Source organism: Passer montanus, unplaced genomic scaffold (genome assembly GCF_014805655.1).
Source record: "Passer montanus isolate IOZ18808 unplaced genomic scaffold, ASM1480565v1 scaffold47, whole genome shotgun sequence".
NCBI lineage: Eukaryota > Metazoa > Chordata > Aves > Passeriformes > Passeridae > Passer > Passer montanus.
The window spans coordinates 2,425,929-2,438,130 of record NW_024369596.1 but is presented as its reverse complement, the minus strand read 5'-3'; the positions used below and the strand labels follow the sequence as shown (position 1 = coordinate 2,438,130).

Genomic DNA, 12,202 nt, shown 5'->3' with positions numbered 1-12,202 from the left:
AGGCAGGAGCTGCAGCTCAAAGCTGCTGAAGTTTGGGAGCAGCATTTCCATCACCTGCTTCCCAAAAAACCACGCTTTTCTTGTTTGCTTTTACAGAACATATTAAAAATCTGGCCTTTCAGTGCCTTAATATTTAATAACCACTTGATATTGTTTATTTCTCCTCTAAGGACTGGATCAATCTCACCTCAGGTTATTTCTCAGTAACAAGCACGATTTTCACACTTAAAAACTCTTCAAACCAAAAGTACTGCAATTCTCCAGCCACTACTTCACAAAATCAGTAAAAAAAAAACCTAATAGTAAATTTTTTAAGAACTTCAGAGCTCTCAGGGAAGGTTTCAGCTCTGAGCTTGGCCAGGTAGGACAGAACCTCCATCTCACCATTTATCACTTCCTGACGTTTGATTTCGTAGGGTTTGAGCCCCATCAGCACCTCCCTGCTCACAAGCTGCTGCCAGTTGGGAGGGTCCATGTCCATGTCGAAGTCATAGAGCTCATCCTCACTCTGCACATCTGCAAAGCCAACACTGTCCATCCTGATGGGAGGAGAAAATGAGTGAGTTAATTCCCATTTCAGGGAAAAGCTGAGTACATCCATCAGCTTTATGAATACACTGTCCCTGCCAGCTGGGGGCTGTTGGATGCCTGAACCTCTGGGCACATTCTCTAATTTTGCCCTTTACAGACTGACTGTTCTGACAGTGTTTTCATAACCCTCCTTTTAATGACACAGATCAAATCATGTGCAGTCAGATATCAAGGCAGTGAAAAGGGCAGGTTACAGTTTCTTGCCTCTGTCTATCTGCAGGTACAGAACCACCAGCAACACAGGTTGGAAAGGAAAATAGGGATCTCTCTACTCCCTAACCCAACTCCCATCCACTCAAATCAGTGGATACAGCAATCATTCCACTTCACTCACAGATCAAAGGGGTATTTTTGCATATGACTCACTCCACCTGCCCTACAAATAGCTGCCAGTGTCTGATTTCATGTGTTCTTCAAGAAAAGGGATCATGCAGACAACTGGGCTGCCTCAGAACAAAGAGCACTGCTGCATTCTGCTTCATAACCATTTGAAATCCAAACAAATTCAGTCAAGTTCAAACATTTCTAAGCACACTCACTTGCGAAAAGGCTTCGGCGTTCCCATGTCAACCATCCTGCAAGGAAGGAAAGCAATCATTAGGAAGCTTGTGCCTGAATTTCTCCCTGCCCTGAATGATTTCAGAATGGTGGTCTGAGCTGCAAAGCAGAGCATTCTACACCCTCTCCTGACAGTTTTCTATCAGAGCAGAGACACAGACCAAAGTTTCCTAATTCTCCCAACAATATTTAACACAATGTCACTGTCATTTTATGCACTCAATTTCAGCAGCCACTGCCACAGTGACAAAGATCACTCTACAAAGATCTTTTCCAACCCATTCCAAGCTTTCCTGACTCTCTCTCAAGGCTCCCTCAAGCAGCCAGAGTTACCTCTCAGACTCTCCCTCCTCCTCCTGCAGGTTTTCCAAAGGAGATGGGAACTCAAAGGTGTTGTTGGGTGTGCGAGGGGTGCCATCCATGGAGTCACTGGCAGGTGGGGCTTCCCCAGGCTGCTTCACACCTGGACACAGGATAAATGTGAAAGGTGAGGAACCAAGTTAGAGGACATTGGAGAACCTCCCAGCCTCTCCAGAGCCTCAGTTCCAGCTTCAGAGCTGGAGGAACTCGATTCCCAGGGTGGTAAGAACAAATCTCAGTGACAAAAGCTTCAGGTGGCACCCGTTGGGTTTTTCCTGTTGGATGATCCAATGCCACACTGGCAGAACCCACTAACAACCACTGCTGCTCGTGGCACGATTCCCTAATTGAGGAAAGCTGATTAAGGAGAGGAAGAGCAGCTCCAATGACATCAAAGCATTGCCTAATTAGCCCAGCTCATTGCATCAGTGCTCTGCACATCCTGTTCACAGCACGACCTTTAACCACTCTCCATTCCACCCTACCTGTGTCACTGTCCTTGCTGCCCTCTGGAGAGGCAAAGGGCCCCATGGCCAGGGGGGACATGGGGTTGGCAGGGGGGTAAGGGGCATCTGTGCCATCGCTGGAGGAGCCGCTCTGCCGCATCTTGCTGGACTCGGGGGGCTCTGGGCTCACAGAAGAGGCTGTGGGTGAGTGCTTGGGGTGCCTGGGCTTCTGCATCTCCATGGCCCTGCCAACTGGACAGAAAGAATCATCACCCTGCTGAAACCACCTTTTCAGTGCTGAGCAAAGCAGCATCGCAGGACCAAAACGGGTCTGTGCGTTTGCAAAGCTGGGTTTTAATGAGAAGTTTAAAATCACTCAATCCTACTGAAAATCAGTCAGTCCTAATGAAAATCATTCAATTCTATTGAAAACCACTCAATCCTACTGAAAATCACTCAATCCTACAGTAAATCACTCAATTCTATTGAAAATCACTCAATCCTACTGGAAATCACTCAATCCTACTGGAAATCACCCAGTTCTACTGAAAATCACTCAATTATATTGAAAATCACTCAATCCTACAGAAAATCACTCAATCCTACTGGAAATCACTCAACCCTACTGGAAATCACTCAACCCTACTGGAAATCACTCAATCCCACCCCAAAATGCCTCAATCCTACCCCAAAATTCAATTCCACAGCCCCTCAGGGTGAGACAGGCTTGGGAGGGAACTGGCAGAAGCGGGATCCAAACTGGGAGGGCTGGGATTGGGTGAGGCAGGATGGGTGGGATGAGGTTTTGGGGGGCAATAGGGTCCCTGGCATGGATGTTTGAAGGCAGCAGGGATGTTCTGTGGCTCTCAGGCTGGCAGGGGCTCCTGGCTGACATACTTGCACTGCTGTCGTGTCGGCTCGGTCTCCTGGGGGGACCCAGAATGTTGGGGAAGCCTCTCCTCTTCCCCTTCTCCTCTCCTTCTTTCTCTTTCTTGATGCTTTGCTGCAGGAAAAGAAAAGCAAACATCACTCTCTGCTTCAAATCCAGCTGTTTACTGAGATTTTAATCAGTTCTTCAAAGCTGCAGAAGGGAGAGGATACAAAGCTTCAAAAAGGTTTCACACTGTTTCACCTTTTTGGTTTCACACTGTTTCACCTTTTTGCTTAGTGCAGAACTGCTTGAAACTCTCTTAATATTTCAAAGGAAGCTGAAATGTTGATGAAAATAAGTAACTACTGTGACCAGATACACCCCCATGCTGTGGGAAACAAGGGATCACACCCACAGGGATGAAATTTTGGTGGAAATATTCATTATATAACTGGAAAAGTGGGGGTGGCAGGGAGAAGAGCACTCCTGCATCACAAACCAGGAGGGTTTGGGTAAGTTTCTCCAGCAGAAATTGAAGTAAACAAGGCAGCAGCCTTAATGAGACCCTCCTGTGGTTCAAGGCTGTGTTCTCTGAAATATTCCTCCCACAAAGTTTTAATAACAGCCAAAAACAAGGTGAATTCAGGGGTAGAGATAAAGGAAATAATTCCAATTATTTCCAATTCACGCCTCTGCCAACAGATGCAGAACCCAATTTCAACTCTTAGGTTTGCTGTGCAGCTCAGCAATCCCAGATCCTCTTGAAGGATAAAAATCATACCCATTTTAAACTTTTTTCCCTGCAAAACTGGGGTTTGAATTGCTCTGTGGCCAGGGCAGCACTACCTTGATCTTTGGCAGGAAACCGATGCGGCCCCGCTTCTGCTCCAGGTTCCGAGGCTCTTTGACTTTCACTCCCAGGTGTTTCATGTAGGTGAGGATCACATATTGCATCGTGGAGCTGCCAAACAAACACAAAAACAGGGAGGTTCAAGAAAAAGATATTGGGAAAATACACTGAGTCAATCAAATTAAGGTCAAGTGCCAAGGTTCTGTTAAGAAGTACATTTTTAAATTCAAGTGATGAAAAGAAATAAATTCCCACAGATAATGGGGAGGTTCAGGCAACAACAGAATTTATTGTTTTGTAAACTATGCAGTAAATAAAGATGGAATATATAGACGGAGAGGCTCTGGCACAGGGTGCCCAGAGAAGCTGGGGCTGCCCCTGGATCCCTGGAAGTGCCCAAGGCCAGGCTGGAGCACCTGGCACAGTGGAAGGTGTCCTGAACAAAGCAAGAGTTGGAATTAATTCATCTTTAAGGCCCCTTCCAACCCAAATCATTCCACGATAAAAGGCACAGAAGCCCAGTAGGTGAAAATACAATTTTGAGAATTACACAGAAGGTCCTAAAATTCTGCACTAAAACCACATTTGATGTCACATTATGGCTTTGAGTTATGGTAGAAATAAGCAGCACTAAAAGGTGACTGCAAAAAGCAGAGGAAAAGCTGCTCAGATAAAAACTGAACAGGACAAGGCACACACAGAAAATAAATGTTAGAGCAGATTGAAGCAGTTACAACACAAAACAAAAATAAACACAAACTCTCAGTGACAGTAATTTTTAAGATGTGAAACACAGGCAACAAACATCAGCAAAGAAGAGGCTGGTGCTCTGAATTCCAATGATTTGTGCCAGGGGATGCAGGAGTTTGGAGAACAGCCGGGAGAGGGCTGTCGTGTTCCATCAGCACAACACAGCCCGAGCTGCCCAGCTCCCATTACCTCTTGTCTTCTTCCAGAGGCTGAGATGTCATCCTAAAAACAATAAAGGGTTTTAAAATGAAACTCAAAACCCAATTAACACCCGGTCCCATCCACCCAGAGCATCAGTAGTTGTGTTGAAGTGTCCTTTAGAATGTTCAGCACTCCCAGCAGGGGAAAAAAAATAAAATCAAGAATCAAAAGTGAAGGTTAGGCTGTGGAAATTGGATTCAGCCCACATTAAAAAGGAGAAAATGAGTTGTGAAGCTGTTGTTTCCTACAGGAAAAGGGCTCTGATCTAATAATGCACAGGCTGACAATGGCAGCATTTCACAGCAGCCTCCTGGACAAAACAGCCTTCCCTTCCCTCCTGCCTCAGCCCTGCTGTCACCACCCCAACCCACACTCGGGGCAGAAATCTCCAGACACTGACACCAAATCCCGCTCCCCAATTCCTCCATCCTGCCTTTCCCAGGATGAGGGAAGCACCTTTAAGGTGCTGAGGCAGCACCTTGAAGGTTATTTTCTTCCCCCCACCTTCCCATTTGGTGTGACTTACAGGACCTCCTCGATTTTGGCCAGGATCTGCTCTGCACAGCTCCTCTCCTTCTCCACGGCGTTGCGGTCGCGGAGCCGCTCTGCGTCCAGCCTGCTCAGCTCCCCCTCGGCCAGGGTCAGCCCCATGCTCCTCTTCTGCCTGCAACAGGGCACAGGGAGCATCACCTGCGGCTGGGGATTGCCCTGTGGCACTCAGGGTGTCATCACAGAGGGGTTCTTGGGGTGTTTGAGGGATCTACGTGAGGTTTTTAGGGTGAAATAGTTCATTGCTGAGCTTGGCTTGGAGCTCTTAGCACATGAAAAAGCAAATTAATTATCAACTTCTACTCCATGCCTGTGAGAGCTCACAGAATCACAGAATTCACAGAATCACCAGGTTCGAAGAGAGCTTCAAAATCATCAAATCCAACTCAGCCCCAACTGTCAGAGCAGCTCTCTGGTCACACAACTTTCCCAGGCATTGCTCTGGGAAAGGCTGTGAGAAAATCAGGGAAAAGAATAAGAAACAATTCTTATCTTAACTTGCTGCACCTGTTATTTTGAACTTGTAGAATGTGTTGTAGAGATTTGTTTACCAAAGAGGAGTTTCTTAATTTGCCAGTGGTGATGGTGTTTTAATTAAAGGACCCATCAAGTCCACCTATAGCAAACTAAGGTATAAAAAACTATGGTTTTCTCCTAATAAAGTATTATTAACTTTCTATAAATGCATGAAGTCTATACCACTTATCACCCAGTCCTGACCTGCTGTAACAACACCCCAACAGCTCAACTCAACCCTGGCGCCCAGTGCCACATCCAGGCTTTGTTAAACACCCCCAGGGATGGTGACTGCACCACCTCCAGAACTTTATCACCTTTCTGTAAAAAACTTCTTCCTGCTACCCAGCCTGTATTTCCCTTGGTGCAGCTTGAGCTCTGTAAAGGGGATTATTCCCTGATCAAAGGGGAGAGGGAAGGAAAATAGGAACAGGAAAAAAAATATATAAGCTGATTATAAACACAATCGGTAAAGAGATTTACCAAACAAAACCTAAGAAAAAATACTCTGCCATTTCCTCACACAGCTTCCAGGAATGAAGAATCCAAGCTCTAGGACTGCAGCTGATGACTTGATTTAAGGATTGGCCACAGGGTGTATTCCTGATATATTCCTATCCAGCCAAGAGGAATTTTATCTCCCTCAGGTTTCCCTGTACTGGAACACTGACTGAAATCAAATACGAATGAAAAGGAAACTCCACAGAGAGCTCCTGGTACCTGAAATCTTCCAGGTTCCTCTGAACCTCTGGGCAGACTTTATCCTGCATGGTTTGGATGAACTGGCGGTGCAGCTCTTCAGGGAGGAGCTCTGGCCTCCTCCTGTCTGAGGCAGAAAATTCACCAATTATTCCTCTGGGAACAGCCCCCACCTTCAATAAATGACTTCAATAAAGTCACTTCCATGAATTAAGCCACCCTTCACTCCCACCCTACCTAATTCCAAGGAGATTTCCTCTGGAACTGGGACTTTCAGGTTCTGCAAAAGGAAAGAAAGGCTGGGAGAACCCACAGAGAAACCAGCACCCCAATAAAACACACAAATCACTCCAGGAAATTCCCTCAAAAGCTAAAATCATCCAACCTGAGCACCTGCTGGATTGAAAAGAGGAGACTCCCATGAATACATTATCATTCACAGGATTATTTAAGATGAGTATGTGGTACATAAAGCTCTGCTGCAGTTTCTGGAAGTTTAGTTCATGACAGCAAAGAATTTTCTCAGCTTTCCAACAGAGATATAAAATTTCCCAATCCCTGCAACAGCCACATCAATACCCACAGCAATTATTAACTAAAAAGCAACGTAGAAGAGCCAGAACTTGCTTAGCTACCATTAAATTATTTCTCCTATCAACAACAAATCCCCTGGGATTTACTTTGTTAGCAGGCACCTGAGGCCATTCATTCCCTGGTAACATTTCAACAGAAATACTTAAAACTTTTATTACATTTTTACGTTTTATAAACAATATTCTGATTTTGATTTTTAAAACTGTTTCTTTTGGAGGGCTTTAACCCCCCTTAGTTTTTCACAGTTCAGGTGAGAGGAGAAAGGTCAAAGTCAACTTGTTGGATGTGTAAAAATGAAGAAAAGAAGAGGCACTTACTGCAGCTCTGTCCAGGAAAAACTGGTAAAACTCCAGGAAAACACGCCGGGTCTCTTTGGAGTTGGTCTGTTTGTACAGGTCTGTGTAAAGGTAGCACAGCTGTGGGGAACAGGAGGGCAAGAAATGAGGTGAAAACCATGAAAACTCCAAGTTTTCTTTGCAGTGTTTCAAGGAATTCAGCAGTGCTGGGTTGAAAGCTTTCCCAGCTCCTCAGGGAGGTGCCCTGGCAATGGGGGGAGAGGGAAGGGGCTGGAAGAGCACAGAGAGGTCAAAGCTTCCCTGCAGACAACTGATCCCACACCTTGGGGTGGAATGAGAGGCTTTCAGGAGCTAAATAATTATTTGTAAGCAGCCAAATGTAACAGGAACAATTCTCTTTGTGTTTCTCCCTTCATCTGAGGAAATAAATGTGGATTTATCACCCTCAGGCCTGCACAGAATCTGCATTTCCCTCCTTGCCAGGGCATGGCAGTGAGTGCTACACAAGATCTGCTAAATTCTGATGAAGATCCCCAAAATGTGAGCCAGGGAAACAATTCCAGAGCTTCTCACCAGTGCTGCAGGGTCAAACTGGGACACCACGTGGTGCAGGAGGACAGCCAGGTGAGCCGGGCGGGATTTCAGGAGCTCGATGTTCTGGAAGCAGCTGCACTGCCCATTGATCTGCAGGGGACAGGGAATTACATCTGGGTTAGTCAGGAGCAAGAGAAAGGACAGCTAAAATAATGCAGAGTAAATAGGTGCTAGCTGTGCTGCTGTGACAAGAATGCAGGGTTTAACACAAAAATAAAGAACACGAAATCAATTATAAATAAATAAATGTATTACTAATTATAAAATTATATAATTTAATTATATATAATTTAAATAATTAAATAAATAAATAATTGAGGTTTGGATAATAGACTCAAAGATGGATATTGTCATAAATTCCCCAAATATTTCTATTTGGAAAGATCAGCAACAACAGGAATTCCCAAATTCTTATTTCACTACACAAGGAGTACTCAGCAGTTGAGGAACAGAGGAAGGGAATTGTGGTTGGTGGGGAAAAAAGGCTAAAAGTCATTCCCACCTGCTCCTGCTCCGTGTCAAAATCATCATCCTCTGCTCCAATGATCTGAGTCCCCACTCGGGCCAGGGGACTTCCAACACTGCACTGGGAGTCCTGGGGGAGAGAAGGAGAAAAGCACAACCTTGGGATTGTCCCTCAAATGAAAACTTGGCGATGTTCTGATCATTTAACTCTTCAAAAACTCCACCTTGGATCCCCCTCCCAAAATCCAAACACTCCCAAACATCAGATCAGGTGCAGCAGGAGCACACCTGGCACGTGCCCAGTGCCATCCCTGCACAGGGGGAAATGTGGCTTTGGGAGGAGGGCAAGGAGAATCCAGGAGTCATCCCAAGGATGATGATGTGTTCAGACAGCTCTGCACTTCCTGCTGAGCTCCACTTGAAATGGCAGCCCCCAAATGAGGGAATATCCTAAAAAAAGGGGCTGGACCCAAGGAATAAAACATGTGCAACTGCCCTCCTTGCTCCAGGCCCAGCTGTTTCACTGCTGATCAGGTATTTCTCACCTCTAAATGGCCCTGCTCTTAAGCTCCATGAACATTTACTCAGCTAATTAAATTTCCCTGCACTGCTTTAATTGCATTTTATTTTCTAAAGCAAAGTTCAGGCATGCTCCATTTACAAAGTGGGGGAGAGCAGCAAGATTTGAATGGGCCTGCTAGAGGAGATGCTGTTGTGACATTTGATGTTTTGTACTCACAGTGTCTTGAAGCTCAGCCTTTTCTGGGCTCTCATCTGGATAAATCCTCTCCTTCAGGCCACTGCGAGGGCTCTGGGAAAGAGGGAAGTTCAGTTCTGGTAAGTACCAGCAGATCCAGGGAAGGGAGAACTGCACTGGGCACACTGGGCAGTTTGTCAGCCACAACAGCCATAAACTTCCCCTTTCTCACAGGAAAAGGAGGTGTGAAAAACCAGAGTCAAATCTGTGTCCTACATGCACAGTAAAACAAAAAAACCCCAAAACTCAACTGAATGCAGAAGTTTTGGTCAGAAATCTGGTGACAGTGAGCAACAGCAGAGCTGTAAAATCCCCAGCCCTTGGCTTTTTCCTTGCTCTCTCCACCTTTTCTCACAGTTCAGCTCTCTTGTCCATCTAGCAGCAATCCTCCTGCTCAGGAAGCCCAGCAGAGCCTTATTTGTAAAACCCACGTGCTGCTGCCTCATCTTCAGTGTGTCCAAAGGTTTTTCCAGCCAGGCCACTGCTCACTGCTGGCTTTTTCCCAGCTGCAGAACTCTTTCCACTTCCAAAGGTTTTTTTCATCCCTGCTTCTTAATTTTCTCAGAGCTGGATTAAAGGCTGGAATGTTTGGTGTGCCAATCACCTGCACTGATCAAATACCACCTCCAATACTGACAGTGATGATTATTGGGAAGATAATTATGAATTTTGTTGGTGAATTTATTAAACACAAACACTGAGTGGGATCTGGTCAGGTTTGGAATGTTTCAAAACAGAGTTGTGGATGCTCCCATCTCACCCAGCTCCCTTTCACTTCCAACTGCTGGGACAAATTTAGCTCCCACTTCCTTAAGTTAATCAACAAACTTAGGCCAAATCCAAGCAGGGAGTCTCAATTCCCCTGCACTAATCAGACAGTGTCTTAATTAAGGATGAGGCACCAAGGGAGAGCACAGGAGCACACAGATTGGTAAATCATGAGTGAGCACACCACGAGCCTTTGCTGGAGGCAGGAACTGAAGCTGATTTGGTGGAAGGAAGGCTCTTCCCCACTCTCAGGGCAAGCTGCCTGGGTCTGAGTCATGGTGCTGCAGTTGGAATATTCCTTCCAAAGATGCTCTAACTGGCAAATTAATTTAGAGAAACATGCTGGCATCCATCTTTGTCTGGTTACAGGGATTAATGCCAGGACAATCTAATCCTGGATAAAACCCCCAAATTTATTCTCTCCCAGTCTCTAACAGCAGTCTAATAAACCAGGTTTTTATAGGGAAAAGGTTTTGGTGAGCACTGAGGAGCCTGTTCCAGTAAAGCACAGGACAGCACACACACAGAATCTGCCAAGGACACCCAAATGCAAGAGGGAGAGAAGCAAAGCCCTGGGGCTGCCCCAAACTCACATCAGCAATGTCACTGTTGGGTCTGGAGGGGCTGTCACCACTGAAATCCAGTTTGCTGCCACTGTCCCCACTCTCTGCCTCCCCCTCGCTGATCTGCAGCGACTCTGACGCAGACCTGGAGGACAGGACTCCATCCTGCAAAGATGAAAGCAGAACATTTCAAAAGATTATCCTTAAAAATCAACTCCTTCAAAAGCCAGCAGCTCACATTACTCATAAAACCTTAATTTATCTAGAAAAGGCTGCAGTGCTTTTCTAAGAGAAAACAACCACACCAAATTTTCAGCACTTTTAACACAGGGGAAAGGGAAAAATGACACAGCCTAAATTAATTTCTTTTCAAAAGTGAAAACAAAATTGCTTAAAGCTTCCAAGAATGACTTCATAGGTGTATTTTCGGTTGCACTGACAGATAATAAACACATCATTGCTTGCACTTGTTCTTAAAAGCAGGATTTCAGAGATGAGAGCCCACTGTGAAATGTACTCCACATCCTGATTAAGCTGACAGTGCCAACTTCAAATCTCAGCTGCAGAGGGTGCAGCCTGCCTGTCTGAGCAACTGCAGCTTGCCCAGGATGCCTTGGGAAGGCTGAGCTGGAATAGAGGCTGGAGGAGTTAAAGAATAAAGCAGGGATTTGTTAGAAGCATCTCCTCCATGGATGCACCTTGGGCAGCACCAGAGCCCAGCCAGGGCTGCACCGAAGATGGACCAAAATGGTCCCAAATTGAACCCAAGGTGAACCAAAATGGTCCCAAAATGAACCCGAGATGAACCCAAATGGTCCCAAAATGAACCCAAGATGAACCCAAATGGTCCCAAAATGCACGAGCGCTGCCGGGGTCTCTCCCTGGGCTCAGCTCTGCTCCATGTGCACATTGCAGTTCAGTGTCCAACCCCAGCTGCAGCCCCTGCAGTCCCATCCTGCTTGTTTTTCTCTCTCCAGCCCACGGGGTTTGTGCTCCTGGGCTGAGATTTGGATCATTTGTCCTTGGTGCCCAGCTGGAGCAGGAATTGTTTTGTGTCCCTGCTCTGTGCACAGAGCTCACCATCCCCTGATGTGAACCCAGACCCACACACTAAAGCAGCAGAAAATCAGAAAATATAAAAACTAAACCCTGAGGCATCACCCAGAGCACCATCACCCCCCTGGACTGTGCCTGGGAGCACTCCCAGAGCAGGCTGAGCCCGTGTTACCTGGGAGCAGCCCGTGGCCTTGGACAGCTGCTCCTGCAGCTGAGGAATGTGTTTCTTTGCCTCCTGGATCTCCTTGAGCAGGCGGGTGGAGGGGGTCCGGCTGTACTCCTCCTGCAGGACCTGCAAAAGAATTGTTTGTACCTTTTAAATTAACACCTGCACATCCAAGGAGCTGCTACACAGAGTCTGTTTTACACAGCTCTGCTAATAAATTAAATTAACGACCCCTCTTTGCATCACTTCCCCCAGCTCTACAAGCTGCACAGCTCCAGTACCTGCAGCCTCTCCTGCTCCTTCTGGAGCATCTTCCTCAGAATCTCCACCTTCTGGTTGTGGACAATGTTATTCTCCTCCTAGGAAGTACAGAGAGATTAAGGTTGGGTTTGTTGGGCAAATGAGGAAATGGACATGTACATTTTTCACCACTTCCTAAAAACAGGCTCTGAAAAGCCCTGTGAGAAGCAATTCAAATTTCCAACCCTATACCATGTATTCTTTCTTAATTTTGTATAAAAACCGTACAAAACCCTGTATTTCTGTTATCTG

The 12,202-nt window shown here is 46.0% G+C and overlaps 1 protein-coding gene across 3 annotated transcripts in view; it reads right to left on the bottom strand.

Moving 5' to 3' along the window:
* The window catches only part of ARHGEF12 (Rho guanine nucleotide exchange factor 12), a 73,564-nt gene that overhangs the window by 16,076 nt on the left and 45,286 nt on the right, over positions 1-12,202 (bottom strand). For all 3 annotated transcript variants that reach the window (XM_039721847.1, XM_039721849.1, XM_039721850.1), the window contains 17 exons: positions 11,932-12,009; positions 11,657-11,776; positions 10,459-10,593; positions 9,080-9,151; positions 8,378-8,470; positions 7,855-7,965; positions 7,303-7,401; positions 6,629-6,671; positions 6,413-6,518; positions 5,154-5,291; positions 4,616-4,648; positions 3,673-3,787; positions 2,853-2,958; positions 1,995-2,207; positions 1,483-1,612; positions 1,131-1,166; positions 385-539 (listed from right to left, as the gene is read on the bottom strand). In XM_039721847.1, coding sequence (XP_039577781.1) covers positions 385-539; positions 1,131-1,166; positions 1,483-1,612; positions 1,995-2,207; positions 2,853-2,958; positions 3,673-3,787; positions 4,616-4,648; positions 5,154-5,291; positions 6,413-6,518; positions 6,629-6,671; positions 7,303-7,401; positions 7,855-7,965; positions 8,378-8,470; positions 9,080-9,151; positions 10,459-10,593; positions 11,657-11,776; positions 11,932-12,009 — 1,783 coding nt within the window. The remainder of the gene's footprint in view (positions 1-384; positions 540-1,130; positions 1,167-1,482; positions 1,613-1,994; positions 2,208-2,852; positions 2,959-3,672; positions 3,788-4,615; positions 4,649-5,153; positions 5,292-6,412; positions 6,519-6,628; positions 6,672-7,302; positions 7,402-7,854; positions 7,966-8,377; positions 8,471-9,079; positions 9,152-10,458; positions 10,594-11,656; positions 11,777-11,931; positions 12,010-12,202) is intronic.